The 22,560-nt window shown below is 40.5% G+C and overlaps 1 protein-coding gene across 1 annotated transcript in view; it reads left to right on the top strand.

Moving 5' to 3' along the window:
• Window positions 1-22,560, top strand: part of LOC122558478 (estradiol 17-beta-dehydrogenase 2-like) — a 70,506-nt gene that overhangs the window by 2,040 nt on the left and 45,906 nt on the right. Inside the window, exons 2-3 of the mRNA XM_043707106.1 lie at window positions 1,998-2,210; window positions 14,200-14,385. Coding sequence (XP_043563041.1) covers window positions 1,998-2,210; window positions 14,200-14,385 — 399 coding nt within the window. The remainder of the gene's footprint in view (window positions 1-1,997; window positions 2,211-14,199; window positions 14,386-22,560) is intronic.

The following is a 22,560-nucleotide window of genomic DNA, read 5'->3' as shown; positions in this document are numbered from 1 at the left end:
CCTCTCCCGTCATCCCCAACAGTACCCTTCCACTGACGCTCTTACTTGTTCAGCTGAACTGGTCTTCACCCTCAACAGTTTCTCCTTTGAATCTTCCCACTTCCTGCAGAAGAAAGGGGTAGCCACGGACACCTGCATGGGTCTCAGATATGCCTGTCTCTTTGTCCACTATGTAGAACACGCCATCTTCCAGAGTTACACAGGCTTCACTCCCCACCTTTTCCTCCACTACATTGATGGCTGCATCGGTGCCACCTCATGCTCCCACAAGGAGGTTGAACAGTTCATCAACTTTACTAACAAATTCCACCTGGACCATCTCTGACACCTCCCTCCCCTTCCTGGACCTCTCCATCTCCATCAATGATGACCGACTCAACACTGACATTTCTTACAAACCTACCGACTCCCACCCTACCTCCTACATGGACAAAAGACTGCAAACCTCATGCACTTTATCTGCATCCTGAGGGGACCTTCTGTTTTGAATTCTTCATTTGGTGCCTGTTCTGCAGCTATGAGTTTGTTGCTTATCCTGGCCTTGCAGTCTTGTATGTTGCTGTGCAATTTCCATGGCTATTCATTGTACAATGGCCACTGTGATAATAATACTTGTTTTGGGTGAACCCGTTGGTCCCAATTCCAGTGTGCCTATGTGGGAAATATCAAAATCAAACCGCTTCTTAGTAATATGGGCAATCAGCAGTCACTGCACCCACAGACGACAATTTATCATGTCTTTAAGGACATCCATAGGATGCTACTACATGGACCTGACTTTATTCAAATATATACAGCGCAAGCCATTTCACACAAATACATTCGGAGACTGAAATTATTGTAGGATCAATGACAATGAGTTCCCCACTACAATAGTGGCCCCTCTTAGACCCTTTTGTTTTCAGTGAATAAATGTTCAGGACTAACCATGGCCAATCCCTGACTGACTTGGAATGATAGATATGACGGATGATGAACCAGATCCTTGATTCTGCATCTCCCTGACTGGTTAGTGCTATTCCCCGGACTGGTTAGACCAACGTGCAAGACTGACTGGGAAATCTCCCGAGACGGTAATGATACACATTCCTAGCACCTAATTGTATCAAATGGCTGACAGCCTGTGTTGAATCCCCTGGATTGAGATTAGACCCTGCCCATGCCTGATGTAAGGACTACTGCCCTTAAACTTTTGATCATGGCCTATTGGTTGTAATAAATTAAGTGTCTGCTGCTTAAGCTGTTGCACGTGCTTCAGGTGTGATGCCATTCAGCACTGTGTCCACCTGCTTGATCATGGATGGCAAATGGCTTGGCTTTCTGTCTGCACTAAAAAGCAAGGCTGGACAGAACTACCATGGGGCTGTAATTGTAAATGAGCAGGCAAGGTGGAGATGCTGTGAGCACTCAATTAAGCACTGAATACGTAAATGTGAAGGAAGTAAGTGAAAAGCACAAAGATGCACCTAATTGTGATGCAAGATAGATGCCTATCCCTGTGCCTAGAGCAGCCTGGCATCAATATAAGGTGTCATCGGGCTCCAAAGTGCAGCAGTTAAATGGTGAACTGTGTAAGTGAGTCTGAGATGTGCCATGATGTAGTCAAGCTGGTAACTCCGAGGAGACCGAGCTACCAGGTACCTCCCTGAATTTCAAGTTGGGATTTGGCACCACGCAGCACTGAAAAACTAGCAACCTTTGTAACTGAGGCATGATTAAGTAGTATCAAGATACCCATGTATGCAAATGGGTCCATTGCTGTCTACTAGCAATATTCTCATCCAGTCATTGAAACCCTTGTGGAGTTCCGGACATTGAGAATCTGACTTCCCCATTCTTATCCTATTTTCCTAACTGTCTCACCTTACCACTTTGTTCAGATCCTGAGAAGATTCCACCCATTCTGTTCACTTGAAGAAAATAATTAGATCATCATGTCTTGGCATGCCTTTCTTCAGTTTCAGCCAGTTAGAAGCTTGTCTTTGCTCTTTATTTAGGTTGTGACTCAGGCTTTGGACACAGTTTGGCCAAGCGACTCCATTCGCTTGGTTTCCATGTGTTTGCACTGGTGCTTCAAGAGGAGAGCGATGGCGCTCAAGAACTCAAGTCGGTCTGTTCTGATCGACTCACCGTAATTGAAATGGATGTGACAAATCATGCAATGATCCAAGAAGTTCGAAAAGAAGTTGCAAAACAACTAAATAACCGGGGTATGTAAACAATATTCTAGTTCGCTTTACTGAACTATTTTCAATTCACAATGATTAAGCTGTTTCTAAAATTCAGAGTGTTGTATTTGACTGTTATTAATTTGCAGCTGTGAAGAATGTAGTTATTATTGTCAGTGACCAGATATTTTAAAATAAGTTCAGGGACTTCACAGCAAATAATTTTAAAATACACAAGGAAGCCATTTGTTATCATCAATTGCCAAGTATCAGAATTGTAAAAATGGATCATTCTCTGATGCCAAGAATGAATGCTATGATATGAGAATCTTTACCAATCAGATCTACTGATTTTTCAGAACAATTTTAACAATGCAGCCTCCAGTATGTGCTAATTGTTTAAAATCAGAGACTTGTACGATGTTGTACAGCTAGTGAGAAAAACTAAATGATGATTTTCATGTGAATCCAAACTAACCACTAGGTCTGAAAGAAATCATAAGTATTTTTCTTATTATAGGAAACAGTGCTCTTCACTATCCTTTCCTTGGACACCTTTTTGTTTTCCTCCTATCTTTTGTAATCTTCTTCAGCCCCACAATGCTCATTGATAGTTGTTTCTTTAATTTTGAACCCCTAAGCATTTTTAATTATAATTGCTGCACTTTTGGTGGCCAAGCCTTTAGCTGCCTTGACCTAAAGTGATGGAATTTTCTCCCGAAACCACTCTGGCATATTTCCTTATTTAAGACACTTCTTAAGACTTCAGCTTAGCTTTTAGTCTAATATCTCTATGATCTTCTTTGAGTCTTCTTCATAACACTTCTGTGAAGTGCCTTGAGATGTATTCATAGTGCATCTGAGGTAAGAAAATAAGTTTTTTTTTCATTTTATATTATGTGTTGGATAAAACTGTATTGCAGTTTGTTCAGATTCACTAAGGTTAAGTCAGAAACTTCCTTGGCTCTAAATAGGTCTTTTGAATTTAAAAGGAAAGAAATACTAAAAATAAACCATGTTCACTTTTTATGGTCTGTCCTATAAGATAATTTTGAGAGCTCCTTCAAAGATTGTTTGATACCCACTTCTTGTTTGGAGAACTTTACAATGAGCTTAGCTTCTAAAAAACAGTATGAGCTGAAAGTTACTTTTTTGGTCAAGTGTCAATCTTGTTTAGTTTCACAGAGGGTTGCTCACCACAAGGCAAATTCAGATCTCTCATACCTTAGCAGATTTGTCATATTAATTACCCACCCTATCAATCTATGGCATCCCTGTCACCCGATTCTAGCCCAATTCAACTTCTTATCATTCCCAGAACAACCTGCCACTCACTGGATGCCCCAAAGGACCAGTCTTTCTGGTGCCCACGTTATCTTTTTTTAAAAGCCACTGTAGAATCAGATATTGGCAATCCAGCGTTGTCCTTCACTGTCAACATAATGACACAACAGCCAGAAATCCATATTGCTCTTGGAACATCTCTGGTACAACTGATAGTCCCTCACACTCTCAACCCCATTCTCTGTCCCTAGTCATTGTTTAACCATCAGGTCACACTGTTTGTGTTGTCAGCTAAAATTCATCAAACCACCCTCTCTACCTCACCACTACTCTGTGCCCGGTGCCCACTGCAGATCCACATATTGTCAGTGTCCAATAGGGGGTCATCACATACCGGCAAGCAATTACACTTCCAAAAAGAACTTTTGTTCATAGTCAACAAAAGTAAATATAAACAAAATGAATAGTGGCTTTAGATTGCCCCCACAATGCTGATATGATGACTGTTCTGCAGTCTGATTGCCTACTAGACCCAACTGTCATTTACTTGAACAGTTCCTGTCTGGCTTGTAGCACCCGACACTGCTGCCTCTGGACTTGTTGTTAGGCCTGTTTCTTTTGTTGACATGCTAATCCAGCATTTATTACCCATTCCTAATTGTCCAGTGGGCAGTTAAGAGTCAAACACTTTGTGGGTCTGGAGTCCCATGCAGGCCAGAGCAGACAAGGGTGGCAGTTTCCTTCCCTAAAGAACATTAGTGAACCAGATGGGTCTTTCCCCTGACAATTGATTCATGAAAATCAATAGACTCTTAATCCCAGATTCTTTTATTGAATTCAAATTCCACCATGGCAGGAATTGAAGCCAGGTTCCCAGTACATTACTTGGGTCTTGCAAAAGTGTGGACTGCAGATGTGCTGTAGGTAGATCCACAATGCCAGTCGGGAAGAATGTCAGGATTTGGATCCCATGACACTGAAGGAATGGCAATATATTTCCAAGTTAGAATGGTAAGTAGCTTGAAGGAGAACTTGCAGGTGATGGTGTTCCTATGTATGTGTTGCCCTTGTCCCTCGAGATGGAAGTGGTCATGAGTTTGGAAGGTGTTGTCTAAAGATCTTTGTTGAATTTCTGCAGTGTATCTTGTGGATGTTACACGCTGCTCCTACTGAGCATCAGGACTTGGTCTGTTGTGCTGCTACTGTTGGTGATAATGCTACTATAGTTGTGCTGTTACTGTAGGTGGTATTGTCACTTGTTGGTGATACACATTTGAATCCCCCACCCAGAATACATTCTATGTCCTTGTCACCTTCAGTACTACTTCCAAGTGTTGTTCGACACTGATTCACCAGCTGAGAGAACAGTAAGTCATAATTAGCAGGAGGTTTCCTTGCTGATGTATGACATAATGCCATGAGACTTCATGGTGTCTGGAGCCAATGTTGAGGACTCTTAGGGTAACTCCCTCCTGACTGTATACCATTGTGCTGCCATCTCTGTTGGGTGTGTCCTGTCGATGGGCTAGGACATAGCTAGGGATGGTGATAATGGTGTCTGGGATATTGTTTGTCAGGTATTGTTCAGTGAGTATGCCTATGTCAAGCTGTTGAGTGATTGATTTATTCTGTGTGACAGCCCTCCCAATATTGGCACTAGTTCCCCAGATGTTAGTTAGGAGGACTTTGCAGAGGTTTGTTTTTATCATTGTTGTTTTGGGTGCCTCATCGCTGCCAGGTGGTCCATCTGTTTTCATTCTTTGTTTCCTTTCTAGGAGTTGATAGAAGTAACTGGCTTGCTCAACCATTTCAGAGGGCACAGTGGGTCTGGAGTCACACATAGGCTAGACCAGGAAAGATGGCAGTTTCCTTCCCTAAAGGATATTAATAAACCAGATGGTTTAATCAACAATGATTTCATGGTCATCACTTAGATTCTTAATTCCAGATTTTCATTGATTTGAAAATTTAACCACCTGCAGGATTGGTACCCAGGTCCCTAGAACATTACCTGGGTCTCTGGATTAATATTCTAGCAATAGTACGACTAGGTCTCCCCTGAAGGACATTGCTCCCCTGCAAGCATCCCTGCCCTGTCGTCTTAACATGACAACCACAGTGACTAACAGGCCACCAACAACTGGGTATGTCACTCTCTTATTGGCAATGATCTATGTTGTTAACATTAAGAAGAAAACAGGCTGTTAACTCTGAGAAGAGATGGTGTATCCTGTTGATAAAGCACACCCTCCTCCAGACAGCAAGACGTGCAGCACTCTAATAATGAGGGCCATACCTCCATGATACATTCCGCTTCAGTATAGGCACTAGATTGCAAGTGCTATGCTTGTTGAGTCACCAACACGTAATATCAATAACGGATGGCTGCTGTACTCTGAACCTCCCATCCTGGACCCACATCCACTTCAACACTTAATGCATTCAGTGCAGTCCATCATAATACTTATAAGGCAGATGGTTCCACAGCACCCTTGCAAGTTTGAAAAGTTGTCATTCACATTTGTCAGTGTTAGCCTTATTTTTAAGTCACTGTTACTAACTTCTACATCAATAAGATACTATTGCTCAATAAAACCAACAACATGGTGCAAATTGCCTTTGAATCATAATCGCGTTCACTCTGTATGCATTGCACATGGACAATGAAATGATTGCAAATTAAATGTAGCTCCATTTTGCAAGTGCATGCTTCATGTGTTTGACCTTTTCGATGTCCTAGCATCCAGCAGTCATACAGCCTGTGCTTTTGTCCATCAAACTAACACTGACTCTGTCCACCCTGAGCATTGTCCCAGCCATTTTCCTGTTGCAGTTAGTGTCTAGCAAGTGGTAAGTGATTGCAGACAATATAGCTTTTGGTGAACACCAGCAGCATGGGGCTCTGCCTGATTGCCAGGTTTTTTTTATCTCCGTATTCTCTCAGCCCATTTCCACTCCCCCTAGCTCCACCCAATGTGGAAATCCACCACATTGAATTTTGCTTCCAACTTTCCTCTTTGCCCCCTGGACAGTGGCATTGCATCTTTATTGATGTCTGCTATGGTCCTGTGCTCCACCCAAGTGGAGGTCATGATGGTGGTCACTGCCAATAACACCTTCCCCCAGCCCTCCTGAAGCCTACCGTGCCCTCCGATGCTGTACCATGTACCCCCTTGACTTCCTCACCCTAATCCCAACCTTGTCATTGTCCTTATCCTCACCTCATCACTGATTTCACTCTCCAGCCTTGGTTGCCACACCCCCTTTTAGCAATGAACTGCACTTACACCCTTCCTACTGCTCAATGGACAGTCCCCGAGGATTGTATTCACTGCAGACATCTGACTGACTTCACCGAACTGTCATTAGCATGACTGGTCAGACTTCTGTTCTCTGTTTTTGCAGCTCCCTGACTGATGATTCACATTCCTCTATAGGGCTGACCTGGCAGTATCACAATCCCCTACCAACAGTGACCCTCTATCTCTTTGACTAGACTAAGTACTATCCTTTCGACACGGCCATTTGGTTGAATGTACTCGCAGTGTGTGTTTGCTGCACAGGCAACTGGCACATGCTGTACATGTTAGGTTGACATCTTGGCATGCTGTACAGCAAAGCAGCCCCTTCTCCCACAACTGACATGTCCTGACTGACTGACAGGCAACCTATCTGTATGTCAGCACAAAACAGTGTATCAGTAGAACAGTACTTTAAACTCTAAAGCCCCAACTTGCTAACTGGCCTTGCAAGGCAAGGCAGCAATGCTCTGAGCATGCAGGCGCTACATAAATGAACTTTAAAAGAGCATGCAAGCAACTCTAAGGTGCAGCCTGGTCTGGTCCATGAGCTGAGTGCCTGTCACTAGTGCACAATGCTCTTGCAGCAACCTTGCAGTGTTAATTGCAGTTGCACCCTGAAATGCAGGTTCCAACTTTGTCAGCATCCTGCAAGTAGATTGGAACAGTAACGTGAGGATCCTCTGGGGTTGGCAGTCATCAGATGGCAGTGATGAGGGATGCGTGGAACCCCTGTCTAGTGGGGCATGTCTTGAGATACTGCTGCATGGTGAGCAATGTTGTGGCTGTCCAGACAGTGGTGAGCTGGTGTTGCCAGGTACCCACATTGAGAAATCTCTACATGGAAGTCAATGTCTAGTTTGCTAATGGCAGATGAAAAGGTAGAAAGCTGCATATTAATGGGGTGATACCTATGGTTAATAAAATTGCTAGCAAGACGTTATCCCACTTTATGGCAACTCACTTCTGCTTACTGAGAATATCAGCTTGTCACCCAGAACTTAGTTAAAAGATGCAGCAAGTAGTTCCACCCCCTGAGATAGGCCTAGTTGGAATTTTCATGCGATTGTGCCATTTTTATCATCAGAGCCCATATCAGTCAGGCCCCTGTCAGAATCCATCCTATGTTCCTTACTTATTAATGGGAATCGAGGAAAACTGGCATCTTCTAAATGCTCTTGAAAAATAAGGGTATAAATTTCAAATTTATGTGCTGCCTTAAGCTAATAACAATTAGCATTTAGCATTGTTCTGAAAATGTTGACAAAAACTACATTTTGGGAATTGTGCTTATAAACCATTGTTAAGATGCTCCTTGAATACTTGCTTGACAATCTGCTGATTTACAGTATTGATGAAATATATAGTTTCAGCCATATAACAATGCCAGCAAGCATTCTGGTGAGACTGTGAAGGCATATGTTGCATTATTTTGACAAAAGTACTGCTGCTGAATTCAACTTGCAAGAATCACAGTTAATCTGAGGTTGATATTGTAGTTCATGAGTTGTATTGATCAATGTTGATAGGACTGGGTCTCATTGTCAAGTTACCAACATTATTACAGGACTCAGGAGGGTAGTTGCACAATATATGAATAATTAGTATTTTTCTGACAGCAACTTTCAGGACTAGTTGTCCCAGCTAATGGGTCACTAATAATAAATCCAAACCAGACATCATCTCTCTAGCTGACTGAGATTTGGATTTTAGTTTTTGGTTTATAGAGAAATGTTCTTGAAATTTTATTGCACTTTCTCAGCAAATGTATAAAAAAGCCACTGTGGTTTAACCTCAACCATAATACCATTTCAACAGTATCTTTAATGACAGAGTTCACAAGTCACGCCTGGCTTGTGTTTAACAACAAATAATTCTTTCTAGTCTTGCTTGCATTAAAGGGCAGGGTCCCATTCCACAAAAGAATATAATATTTAACATTGTTATCTCCTCTATAAAGAGCCTAGAAAAGTAAGTACAGCAGGTCCCAATAATTTGGAATCTGAGACCTCGTGATTTTGGTCCCTCCCCCTGCCTCTTTAAACTTGAAGACCCTCAAGAACATTACAGAAATCAAAACACCATTGTTCAAAATGCATTGTTTTCAGTCTCCATTCCCTAGCTAACAACTCAATTCCTCTTCCTGTCAGCAGTCTCATATTAACACAATCTGTTCACAACATTGGTAACATTGGGCCCCAAGATGAGATTTCAACTAATTATTCATGTCATCAATAATACTGCCTACTTACACCCTGTTGGGGTGGAATGGCCAAATGATTCACTTGATACTCAGGAGTTCATTTCCAGTATCAAAAAGTTGATTGAAATTACGCCAGTGGGAAGAAACTCTGAAAATCTCTTCATCAAACAAAGGAAAACATACAATTTATACCTTTTTTGTTTCATCCTGCCTTTAACATTTACAAACCAATCATATTAATTTATTACATATATTTCCAATTAAGCTAATCTTATGACTGCATGGCTAGAAATGGACAGGTTTGTGGTAAACCCCTGGTCCTCCATGGTCTCATGATGTTTCCCAAACTCTCTAATCTCCCCTTTGTGGGACTTTTCCCAATGGACACAGTATTCAAGTACGTTCCTTTCCAGACATTTCCCAGCTGCATTGTTAACTGCCAATTATCATATATACTCAAGTAAAAGTCAATCTCATTTAAAAGGGTAAAAACAAGGACTGCAGATGCTGGAAACCAGAGTCTGAATTAGAGTGGTGCTGAAAAAGCACAGCAGGTCAGGCAGCATCCAAGGAGCAAAAAATTGATGTTTCAGGCAAAAGCTATTCCTGATGAAGGGCTTTTGCCTGAAACGTTTGTTTTTTTTTTAATTTTTTTTTTTCTCTCTCCTTTCTGCTCCTTGGATGCTGCCTGACCTGCTTGTGCTTTTCCAGCACCACTCTAATTCAATCTCATTTAAATGTCAACCCTATTTTTGGCCAAAAATGCTAGAATTTTCCATATCTCATGTAAAAGTTGACCGTATTTCTTCACAGATAACAGATCAACATTTGTCAGTTAAGATATTATCCTATATATAAATGTTGCAATGAGGAAACAAACTCTTTTTTTTGTGCTGTTGTGTTTTGATGTACAGTTCACACTAATTTGGCGTAAAAATTTAAGTGCATCAGGTCAGAGTCGGGTGACAACCTCCCTTTGTGTGCAGTTCAGGTGGTTCAATTCCCCTGTAGCACTCAAATACAGTCATATACATAGCTGAGGTTTTGAAATTTCTTCTTCATTTTGTGTAGAAATACCCTCTGGAAAAGAGAATTTTAAAAAAGTCATGTTTAAACTGCAAATTATTGAATTTGCAGAAAGGACAAATAACTTTGAAGCAGCAAGAGAATTTTGTGTTTCAGAGAAACTTGAGTGACTGCAAAAAGGTATCTAACCAATTTCAGACAATGCTAAAAAGAAAGTGTGCCAACAGAGGTAAACCTAGCAAGTGGTCACACTCAGAGAAAAAATAATGCTGAGTGGATACTTGAAAATTGTCACAATAGAAAATGTGTTAGTTGTGAGGCTATCCGAATCGATGTGCAAAATGATTCAAACAAGAATAGAATTTCAGACTTTAAGGCAAATGCTGGATGAGGCACAAGGTTCATGAGAAGGCATGACTTAGTACATCAGCAGAGAACTGAGATTGTACAAAAGCTGCCTGCTGAACAAGAAGATATGATATTACAGTTTAACCATTTAGTAATCAGAAATTGACTGAAGAAAGACTGCAAATTATCATGCATTGGAAATATGGTTGAAACGCCTATTACTCTTGACATGCCAGAGAATCAAATCTCATTTAGAGATTAACCGAGCTTCTGCTAATAACATGGTACTTTGGACTGTCTCATGAATTTCAGCCCCTCGAAATTAGTATTTGTGTAATAGTCGACCCCATAAATTGAACTTTAAAAGTCTAAAAATTTATTTTTTTTAATAATGGGTATATACAATAATTGGATACTTGCCTATCACTTAAGGACTTTTTTTTAAATTCCTTGTTAGCCTCATTACAGGAAATGCAAAAGAATATTGATTTGTTTACTCTTTTTATTGTTATGACACAGTGGTGAACCCCTCTGTTAATTAAACTAAACACACACAAAAGCTCACCTTGTCTTGTAATCTGTTACAATGAGTGACCGAGATCTCCCAAATTCCACTATTTAACAAAAATAGTATAAGTTTATTCTTTAACTCTAACTCTAAATGTGAACATTAAATGACAAGTATTCAACTCTAAGCCCCCCTTTCTCTTAACTGCTTATTATCTGCCTCCAACTCTATAACAATATACTGTACCAATAAACATTAAAATTATATCAACTTAATTTCAAAGCCATGTAGTCTCCAGTGTCTGTCGTTGTTCAGGTGAAGATTTTCCATGGTTGTATTCTTTCTTTTACAGTGAAGATGTTTCATATGAAAAGGTACCTTTTTTGGATAGTGTTTCACTCTTTTTTGGGTTGCTCTGCATTGGAAATATGGTTGAAACGCCTATTACTCTTGACATGCCAGAGAATCAAATCTCATTTAGAGATTAACCGAGCTTCTGCTAATAACATGGTACTTTGGACTGTCTCATGAATTTCAGCCCCTCGAAATTAGTATTTGTGTAATAGTCAACCCAATAAATTGAACTTTAAAAGTCTAAAAATTTATTTTTTTTAACAATGGGTATATACAATAATTGGATACTTGCCTATCACTTGAGGACTTTTTTAAAAAAATTCCTTGTTAGCCTCATTACAGGAAATGCAAAAGAATATTGATTTGTTTACTCATTGTTATTGTTATTGTTATGACACAGTGGTGAACCCCTCTGTTAATTAAACTAAACACACAGAAAAGCTCACCTTGTCTTGTAATCTGTTACAATGAGTGACCGAGATCTCCCAAATTCCACTATTTAACAATAATAGTATAAGTTTATTCTTTAAATGTGAACATTAAATGACAAGTATTCAACTCTAAGCCCCCCCTTTCTCTTAACTGCTTATTATCTGCCTCCAACTCTATAACAATATACTGTACCAATAAATATTAAAATTATATCAACTTAATTTCAAAGCCATGTAGTCTCCAGTGTCTGTCGTTGTTCGGGTGAAGATTTTCCATGGTTGTATTCTTTCTTTTACAGTGAAGATGTTTCATATGAAAAGGTACCTTTTTTGATAGTGTGTTTCACTCTTTTGGGTTGCTCTCTCACGCTCTCGCTCTGTGTGACTTTCAATCTGCCTACTTTTCTTTTATACCCACAACATCAGATCGTCTCATTGGTTTGATGTTGGCAAAACAATAAATTCATTCAATTGGGTTTCAGTATCCAGGGGCATCATTTCAACTGCTTAAATTCAAATTGTTCTCAAAATAGTAACCAAAACTCAGGTATTCATTTAATAGCCAAACATTATATATTTTCAATTTTCCAGTACACTCTGGGACTGCTAGTTGGTCATATGACAGGTGTTTGTAAGCTCCCAGTGCAAAACAGCATTCAGTCTCTCTTAAAGGTATGGGAAATGTCTTCAACTTCGTAACATGATAGTATCTGTTCGAACAAAGTTATATGGTTACACCTGATGTTAGAATTCTTTAGCTGAGTTATGAGCAGTTTCTTTCTCATCACTTTTTATTAGGCATGCTTACCTTTTATCCTTGGATGTCTTACAATGTGCTCATTCGCCCCACATTCCAAAAACTGCTAGTTTCTGTACCTGTCATTCAATTGTCCATGTAATAATATGGAGGCTGTTTTTCACTGTCTGAGACTAGTTTACTCTCATAATTTTATTTGAATCTGTTCCTCTAATACTTATAATTTTTTTTTTGTACATTGGTCAATCTACAACAATTTCAGAATGTTTATCTATGATGACTTGAAGGATCTTAACTAAAACCTGTTAGTATTGCAACTGATTTAATTAATGAATCTCTTGAATTATTTATTCAATGTGTGAAATGTTCTTCTCTGTATCTTGTGTATAAACAACTGGAGCTGCATATTCTATCTCAGTTCTGTTACCTTAGGTGTTCAGAGTTACAATTGTTCTAACTTCTGTAGGCTACATCAAACAAATATTTTCCCAAGTGCTCTCCAATTACTGGTATCTATGTTCTGCTGCTTTAGCCATGTGCAGCCATCTGCTATTTTGTGCTGTTCAGTCATGGGCAGCACATACACACCCACATAATCTAACCCCTGTCTTAGTGCATCACTACTGGAGACCTCATTCATGCCTTTTTTTTTAACTTCTAGATGATTCCAGTGCAGACCTGGTTGGTCTTCAATGTCTATCCTTTGTAGACTTGAATTTATCCAAAACCCTGATCCCTGTGGCTTAAGTCACATTGTGCCCATTCACTTTATCGCCTCTGTTGTCACTAATCCATATTGATTCTCAATTAAACAATGTCTTGATTTTAACTTTTCATCCTTGCTTCCAAATCACTGCATGACTGCACATGAACCTCTCTCTGTAATCCCCTCCAGCCCTACAAAACTCTCCGATATCTCTACTCATCAAATTCTCTTGTTGCCTCTTGACCATCCACAATTTCAATTGTTTCACGGATTAATAGCCACAACTTCAGTTGCCCAGGTCCTGTACCCCTCTTCCTTTTAACTTCATGACCTCCTTTTAAAACCTAACACTTCAACCAAGCTTTTGGTCATCTGATCCAATGCCCTGGATTTTTCTAATATTGGTTAAGTAACTTGGAGTTTCCTGATTATAAAACCTTGTCATATTTAAATGCTGCAGCAAATCTTTCCAAGGGAAAAGCCAATATTTAAACTGTATGAAAGGAGAGTGCTGCTTGGTTGGCAATTGGTAGACACAATGTTATGAAGAATACACATTAATACTGACCAACAGTTCATTTCTAGGCTCTGTTTAATCTAGACAGGTTGACTGTGACTGACCATGGTATTACCCTGAGAAATGAACCAATGAATGACCCAGCTCCCATTTTATTGAGTTGAAATAGACATAATGTGTACACATGTTCTTTTTCAAATAACTATGTCCTGTGCATCAATATAATGCTGATTAGTGAATCCCTGGTGCTCTCCAGATAGCTAACTCTATTTTTTATGATACAGGGATGACAAGCGTATAGTGTAGGCAAAGTTCATGGTTAAACTATCACTGACACTGTGAAGCATTGTCCTGAGCCTCATTCTACTAAATACATGGGATGAATTTGATCTATGTAGCATATAGTGTGCTGAAGACTTGGAATAAGACACCACCTTTTTAAAAAATGTTCAAGGTTCTAGCAAAATTTGAAGATTATATTAAATAATATGGTTGAATGTTATCTTATAAAACCATGTTTTTTCCTCCCAAGATGTAACAACAATATATGAAACAAAAGTTATTTCAAAAGCAAATTATTTTTCTCTTCTACTTCTAGGACTCTTTGCATTAGTTAATAATGCTGGTGTCATAATCCATATTGGTGATGCAGAAATCATCCCAACAGATGCTTACAAACGATGTATGGAAGTCAATTTCCTTGGAACAGTCCAAGTTACTAAGGCATTTTTACCCTTTATTCGTCGAGCAAAAGGAAGGATTATTAACATTTCTAGTCCCTCAGGTATGTTCACTTCAGAGCTGGCTGCTCTAAAAATGTAAGCAAATAATGCAGATGTGAAAGATGGACAAAAAGTGCTGGAGAAACTCAGTTCTGGTAGCATTTGTAGAAAAGGAAAGAAAGTTAACATTTTGGATTGATTGTAGTTCATCTCCAGAGCTGAGGAAAGATAGAAATGTGAAACAAACACAGAATGCTGGTGAAACCCAGCAGGTTTAGCAGAATCTGTGGAGAAAGAAATGGAGTTGACATTTCGAGTGTAGTCTGACTCTTCAACAGAATTGCAAGTTCTCTGGGTTTGTTTCCAATTTGCAGCAACCACAATATATTGCTTTAAAAGAGAAACATGATAGATTTTAATGCCATTGAATATAGAAAGTGCAGAAAGCAAAAGATAAGGTCTGATATAGGGAAGAGGGCAAGAGAGATTAAATGAGAGAAATGTAGTAAAGAAACAGGTTTTTTAAAAAAAAAATTAATATCATTGTAGTAAAGAGTGTAAGTGGGAGAATAATGAAAAGCCCTGTCTGAAACCAAAAATGTAAAATCATGATTCTGACTGGCACATGGTGAAAAAGCAAAATGAAAATGGGAGGCAGAGTTCATGAGCTGAAGTTTTTGAACACCACCTTGAGTCCAGAAGGCCATAAAGTGCCTAACTGAAAGATGACTTGATGTCCTTGTGTGTGCCAAGCTTCACTAGAACACCACAGCATGCCAAGGACCGAGGTCTCGGCATGAATTAAAATGACATGCAACCATAAGCTCATGCTCCTACCTTGCAGACTGGGTGCAGAGATTCCACAAAGCAGTCAGCTAACCTCATTTAGTCTAGACAAAAGTGAAGACTGCAGATGCTGGAAACCAGAGTTTAGATTAGTGGTGCTGGAAAAGCACAGCAGATCAGGCAGCATCCGAGGAGCAGAAAAATCGACATTTTGGGCAAAAGCCCACCACTTTAATCTAACCTCATTTAGTCTCCCTACTGGACAGTAAGCTGTGTTCTGAACAGAAAATACCATAAATTAATTTGAAAAACATAAAAGTAAATCACTGCTACACCTATATCTTGGGCCAAGGAACGAGGAGTTAAAAAGACAGGCATTACTCCTCCTGCAACTGCATGGGTATTGGCCATTACACAGGGGCAAGGTGTTAGGGTGATTGAGGTGTAAGCCAGAGTGTTGCTGAGAGAAACAATCCCTTTGGAATGCTGATAGGGTCGGGGAAGATTTTTGGTATGACATCGTCTGACAAGGTCAGAAATGGCAATGGATGGTCCCTTGACTGTAGATGATGGTGGGGTGGAAAGAGGACAAAGTGAACCTTATCACCATTCTGGGAGGAGGACAAGCAGTGAGAGCACAAGTGTTGGAAATGGGTCAAACACATTTGAAGGCCTGGTCAAGAACAACTAGGGAATCCTTGGTTTGGGGTAAAGAAAGATTTTTCAGAAATGCTGTTGTGAAAGTTTGCATCATCAGAAATGATGCTATGGAATTGTGCACATACCTTTTGTCAACATTGAAGTCATGTGCTCACAGCTTCCAACACATTCCAAGAAAAAACAGCATGAGAGCTCCAACTGAGATGAATACCTTAGAACTTGTGCCTGGATTAATCTCCCAGCTGAGGACATAAAGAAACATGTAGCTGCCAAATATGATATCCTTCTGGAATGAACTGGCAGTTCCCTCCAGGTTATGTTACAACATAAATTGTGAAAACATCATTCACAGTGGTGACTGTGTATTTGCTTGAGTGCTAGATCTGCAGCTGAAGACACAATTTCCAATTCCAGTAGACATTCGTGTTGTGGCAAGTATCATCTAACGAACAGGTCATCTGCAAGTTCTATTAAAATCTAAAGGCGAAAAAGCTTCTGCTCATCACATTGATGAGCAAAGTAACAATTGTGTTATTGAGTAAGAAATATGGATGAGATATTGGAAAACAAAATAATAATGCATAAAGCAGCTAGATGGCAGAAATAGATAACTTTGAAATGTCTTATACTGGTCTGTATATCTAAAGGGAAATCAAATACAACCCAGTTTTATGGAATGTTTTTGTTTACTTTTTTTTTCCTCTGAAGGCAAGTGAGAGTTTTAGTAAGAAACCTATAAATTGCACTTAAAGATGTAATTTCTGTAACAGACTCTTGGAGAATTTCCTAAAGTTATGAATTACAAAGAAAGAAAGTAGCAAAAACTCCCCCAAGGACAGCTTACAAAACAAAAATAAAATAAGCTACTACGTGCTGAGCAATAATGGCCAAGATCTTCTGATCTTCAGAAAGTCAGAGACCAGATGTATCCTGAGAAATGGACGCTGGGGTCACTTGGAAATCCCGATGCACAGAGTATACAGTAATTGCCCAGGCTTCTTAAACCTCAAGTTGGCAATTATCATGCACCTGGAACCCTCCAGCAACTCAGAAATCATCAGAATCTTCAGAGGATTCTGACTTCCTGCCTGTCTACTTTGGATTCTCTAACCATGCCATTCATTCCTCCCCAGTGACCAACCAGGTCTTACCCTCTACCTGTCTTCACCTCTCCCCATTTCACCACCCTGCCCCCTGCCACCCCCTTTATCTGCAGCTCCCCCCACCCACTCCCAGTCCTGAAGAAGGGTTACACCTGTAATGTCAACTTCTGCACCACCTTGGCTTGGCTGCTTGGCTTGCTGTGTTCCTCAGGCCTCCTGGCTGTTTGCTTTGGATTCCAGCTTCTGCAGTTTTTTTATCTCTTTCCTTAGTAGGTAGTCAGGAAATGTTCAAGAAATTACAGTCCACCCTAACTCCTGAATAACAATAAAACTGAGCCTCAATCAACCCACTGAACCCCACCCCCACCACAACTCAGTTATTCCCACTGACTGCCCCTCCCATCCTCCACCAATACCTGATCTCATCCTCTTCCCCAGGCACCTTCCAATCCTCAATCCCCAGTCACTCACTCCCACCTCCCCAATTTTTAATTTCTTTTTAATGTGAAAGCTAGAATGAATAAACAATACAGATCTAAATTAATTCTAGGTGTGAAAATGAATGAGATTAACATTTCAAACATTTTTATTAATTATTTTTCCCTTTAATCTTGCACGGCATTACAAAAATAAGAATGTAGTGTTTAGGAATGTAACAGAATATTATAATTTCAAAAGAAAATTTATGACAAAATATGACAAATGAAATATTTAGTCTGCTCTGGACTACTTACTGAATTCCTTCTGGCTGGTTCAAATCCTGTGTTGATATTGTATATTCTGCAAATTCAGAGAATATACACAATAGTCTGGTATGTGCACAGCATGTATTAAGCAGCTTGTTGGCATTGGCAAATACCTATTCAATCAAGTCAAAGAATTGTTGATTCTTATTAAGATAGACAATACAACGGACATTGATATGACGGTGGCCTTTTTGCTTTGAATGAAAAACCTTTGATGGGGTTCCCATGTGAAAGTGCAGAAGTGAAATGGAACAATTCCATAATATCAATACATAGGAAGCAAAAGAGTGAAACGTTAGCTGATTTGGAGCTAACGTTGCTAAGTCATTAAAGTGAAGTGATCTGCTTTCATTAATTATAAGAAAGATCTGAGCAAGAAGACACTGAATGCACAAAATAAAGTCCAACAGATTGCTTAGTGTTGCACCAATGACTACTGATTACAGTTTGGCTAGAATATCTAGATATCCTATGACAGAGTGGCTAGGCACATGTATATTTGGATCAAAGAAGCAACAGGTCTACTAAAGAAAGCCGGTCTGCCCATCATTGCAGTGCTAGATATCAAACCCATGGTGGAGGAGTTTAGCAAAGCTATTGACTTGTTTGCCAAGACAAAGTTCAAGGTGCTGAAGGTATGTCACTCAAACAGAGGTGTAGCTAACTAGAACTGCTGCAGAACCTGTCTCTGCTGGAGGGATGAGGCAGTGGCCATGGTTGGCCACTGTATACAAACAATGGATACAGGTATGTAAACCTGTATACAAACAAGGATCTGTCACAACTCTCGAGGCATTTCACTGCTGAGCATTGGAGGGGAAAGTACTTGCTTATGTTGCCCTCATCAGGCTGCAGATCCTGGCATCTGTCCTGAAACCCAGTGTGATTTTGCCAGCAGATGAAACCCAGAAGGTTGACAATTGCCATGGTCCCCTCCATCTAGAAGCTGAGGAGAAATATCATGAACAAGGAGACCACTATATACTGCCTTCATCAATCCCACAGAAGCATTTGACCATGTGTGCTATTTTAGCTGCTGGAGAAACGTAACTGCCTGCCAAGCTGCTCAATGTGATTGCCACTTTTCATTGAAACACACTGGGTAAGGTCAACTGTGACAAAGCACTCTTTGAGATTTTCAGTGGGGTCAAATGGGGTTGTATTCTGGCATTATCATCTCTGGTATGTTCTTTACTTTGCTGTTGTCATATATCTTCAGCTCAGTGACAAAGTGTTTACCAACGTAAACATCCTGATGGAAACCCATTCTGCCTTGCTCACCTTCCGTACAAGACAAAGGTGGGCCAAATCTAATTGGAAAATTGTTCCACAGTACTCCAGTTGTGGCCTTTTGTCCAGCTGCAACATACCCTCCCTGCTCTTGTAATCCATGCCATGGCAAATGAAGGCAAGTTATCGTCTTAACCACCCAATAAATTTGTCCTGCCACTTTCAGGATCTGTCGACAAACATTCCAAGATTCCGGTGTTCCCCTGTGCTCCTTGGTGTCTTGCCATTCATTGAGTAGTCCCTTGTCATTTTCCTTCTTCCAAACTGCATCACCTCACATTTGTCAGGATTAAATTCCATCTGACACTGATCCACTATCCAATTATATCCTCCTGTAACTTGACATCTTCCTTCACACTGACAACCACCTGGCCAATCCTTGTCATTTTGCTGAAATCCATATAAACTACATCAACTACCCTACCCTCATCCAAACACTTGGTCACCTCCTTGAAAAATTCTACCAGATTTGTTAGACGTGACGTGTCTCTGACAAAACCATGCTGATTATCCCTGATCAAACCTTGGCTCTCTAAATAGAGTTTAATTTTCTCCTTCACTATTTTCTCCAATAGTTTCTCGACCACTGATGTCAGACTCACCTGGTCTATAATTCCCTGCTATCTTTCCAGTAGAGTGGCACAACATTAGCTGCCCTCCAGTCCTCTGTGGCCAAAGATGATTCAAATCTTTGGGTCAGGGTCTTTTTAATTTCATCCCTCATCTCCAACAACAGCTTGGGATACAATTTATCCAGACCTAGGAATGTGTCCACTTTTAAAACAAAACCTTTCCACTTCTTATATTAATCTGCTCAAGAACTTCAGTCATTCTGTACTTGCACCCTCCTCCTCCTGAGTAAAGACAGGTGTGAAATACCAATTTAACACTCTCCTGTGATCCTCCAACTTCCTGAACAAATTGCCCCACGCTATTACTTTACCTCATTAAATTAGCAACTAATTCTCTTATTAAATAAACTTAGACATGGTAGAGCTGATATTGTGCGGTGACTACAACATTTGGGAATCTGTGGAATGTATTACAATTTAGCACAGCCATTTCTGTGATAAGAGTCTGAGATGGTCAGAGCTACTGAGCTGATGTCTGACTTAGACATTGTGGGGCATCAAGGAGGGAAAGCATTACCTCGACCCTTTTGTTCTGGGGATCAATCCTATCATCTAGGTTAATAGAACTTTATAACTGCTGAGCAGTCAGGAATGGGAGGGTTTGACAATGTCAGGCAGGTATCAGGGTGCAACATGCTGGACCAGCAGATAGAATTTACTTTCTACCTCGGCTGAAGAGAGCAAGGACTACAAGGTGAATAAGCAAAATGAGAATGGTGCAGGATGGCATTCAATGTGAGGTGCAAATATGAATATGGTAGTACTAGGAGACAGTATAATTGGGAGGATGGATACTGTTCCCTGTGACTGGGATTCCAAAAGTAGTGTTGTATACCAAGTGCTGGGTTAATGACCCCTCCTTATCTGCGTGGGAGCCAACCGTGTAATAGAATTAGAAATGATATCTTTGCTGACAAAGTTTAAGAGGTTGGGGTCCAAATTTAAAATGCAGATTCTCAATAGTCATTATCTCTGGATGTTACCTGAACCTATACCAAAGGCATTGGGTAGAACCAATGAGACAATTAGGTATATTACTCAAAAACTCTTGTCAGAAGGAGTTTCAATTCATGGGGTACCTGTACTAATACTCAGGAAAGAGCGAGATGTTCTATTGGGTTAAGCTCCACTTAAACTTGGATTATAACATGTTGGCAAATGTAATTCTACAAATTAAGAAAGGTGGGAAAAACAAAACCGGGAACTCAACATGTCATCAGTCATCAGAAAAGTGCTGAATTTTATTATTTAAAGAAGTATTAACAATTGTTATGACTGGTCCCTGGCTGAGAATTTCCAGTTTATGATCCCGGGAGTTATTGTGGTGTCTTGCCAGATCATAGGGGCTGCTCTCATTAGAGAGAAGTGACTGGTAGTGATCTAACTTGAGGGACACCAGACCTCAGGTGAGGGAAGAGGTTGAGAAGGAAAGTCCTTCGTTGTAACCTCAAACCAGTGATGGGAATTGAAGCCACGCTGTTGGCTCTGTAAACCAACAACCCAGCCAACTGAGCTACACCAATTCCTATCATCCTAGGTGAGCAGGAAGGAACTCGCCCCCTTTCTTTATTCAACCCATTCCCTCCATTGGCCCGTTATAGGGGAAAATCACCTGCCTCGGAGTCAGTCAGGGTTCAATGACAGTTTATTATACAAGGAAATACCGGAGCTCCATGGAGAGAGAGAGAGACACCAACAGCACAGTGGTCAGCTGTGATTCTTCTCTTCCTCTCCAGAGCATATGTCAAGACACTTTTATACATCTTGTACAGTAGGTCAGTGATGAGATTATTGTCTTTGTAACATGGTTTGTTTATGGCAATCATTGTAGAATCGTTGATAGCTTCGATACAGTCATTCAGTTCCAGTGCAGCCTTTGTTAATTTCAGCGTGGTTATTGTTAGTTTCAATGCAGACATTGAAATTGACAACATCTGTGCAGAAGTCCATTACTGTAGTGATGGGGACTAATCGCTCTTCCCTAGAAGGGCGATTGCTGCAGCCCTGGCTATGAGCACTTTGTATTGAGTCCATGTCAAGCTGTTAGCATTTCCATCAAAGATGTTGGCTGGACCCAGACACTTTGGGTAGTGTACGTTACTTACGTGTATTACCTCCCCCACCCGCCTTCAACTACTTGACTAGGTTGTTAGTGCATTGTGCTGGCATTCTGGTGACCCCAGGCAGTATCTGTATTTGCTCTGCTGTCTGTCTCCATATTGTGGTCTGACAGTCATCTTTTGTGTCAAGTGGCCAACTGATGGCTCAACGGCCATCTTGTGTATCCATGTTCCTCGTGTCACCTTGCCCTGTGCCATCTCTTACTTCAATCACCTCTTTATGGTCAAGGGGACATTTCCTGCAGACCACCCAATTTACATGAGAGGTAGGTCCTCTCTAGGGGTATCATGCAGTGCAGGTTTCATTGGGGGCTCTCCATGTTGACACTCGCTGCTGGTACAGTTCTCGTCAGTAGCGCTCTACAACAAAGTCTTAAACACCCATGGCCACACTGCATTAATGAGGAGAACTATCCTGTGTGCCAAGTAGGGTCTCCAGGATTTACTTATCAACCAGTTTAGCCAGTTGTCTGTGAAGGTGGCTCCCTGTCAAATTACATAGTTGGTCTCGGATATTCTTGATGGTTTCTGTAATGTTATAAGAGGCATCAATAACATGGGTGATACAATTGTCACCAATAATGGTACAAACTCACCCTTGCTGTGCTATTTGATAATCCACCACGTAACGCATCTGTAGAGTCTGAGTTCAGCCAGTTCTGTATTAATTGTTTCCAGAGCTTTTGAGGAACTATTGCCGAAGATAGTCAGGCCACATACAAGGTAATTTAGTTTTTTAGCGCTGATGACCCCTGCAGTGCCCCCCCCGGCAAAGATAGAGATCCCAAAAATCCATATCTCAAAGATGACCCCAAAGAGATGGGGACCTGCCAGTCAGCACCGAACTCCTGACTGATGGAATGGGTCACTATCCTTCTGCAATAGGGATGGTACAGTAAG

Source organism: Chiloscyllium plagiosum, chromosome 17 (assembly GCF_004010195.1).
Source record: "Chiloscyllium plagiosum isolate BGI_BamShark_2017 chromosome 17, ASM401019v2, whole genome shotgun sequence".
NCBI classification, from domain to species: Eukaryota; Metazoa; Chordata; class Chondrichthyes; order Orectolobiformes; family Hemiscylliidae; genus Chiloscyllium; species Chiloscyllium plagiosum.
Note: the sequence above shows the minus strand (reverse complement) of the source record. Positions and strands in the feature narration are given on the sequence as shown.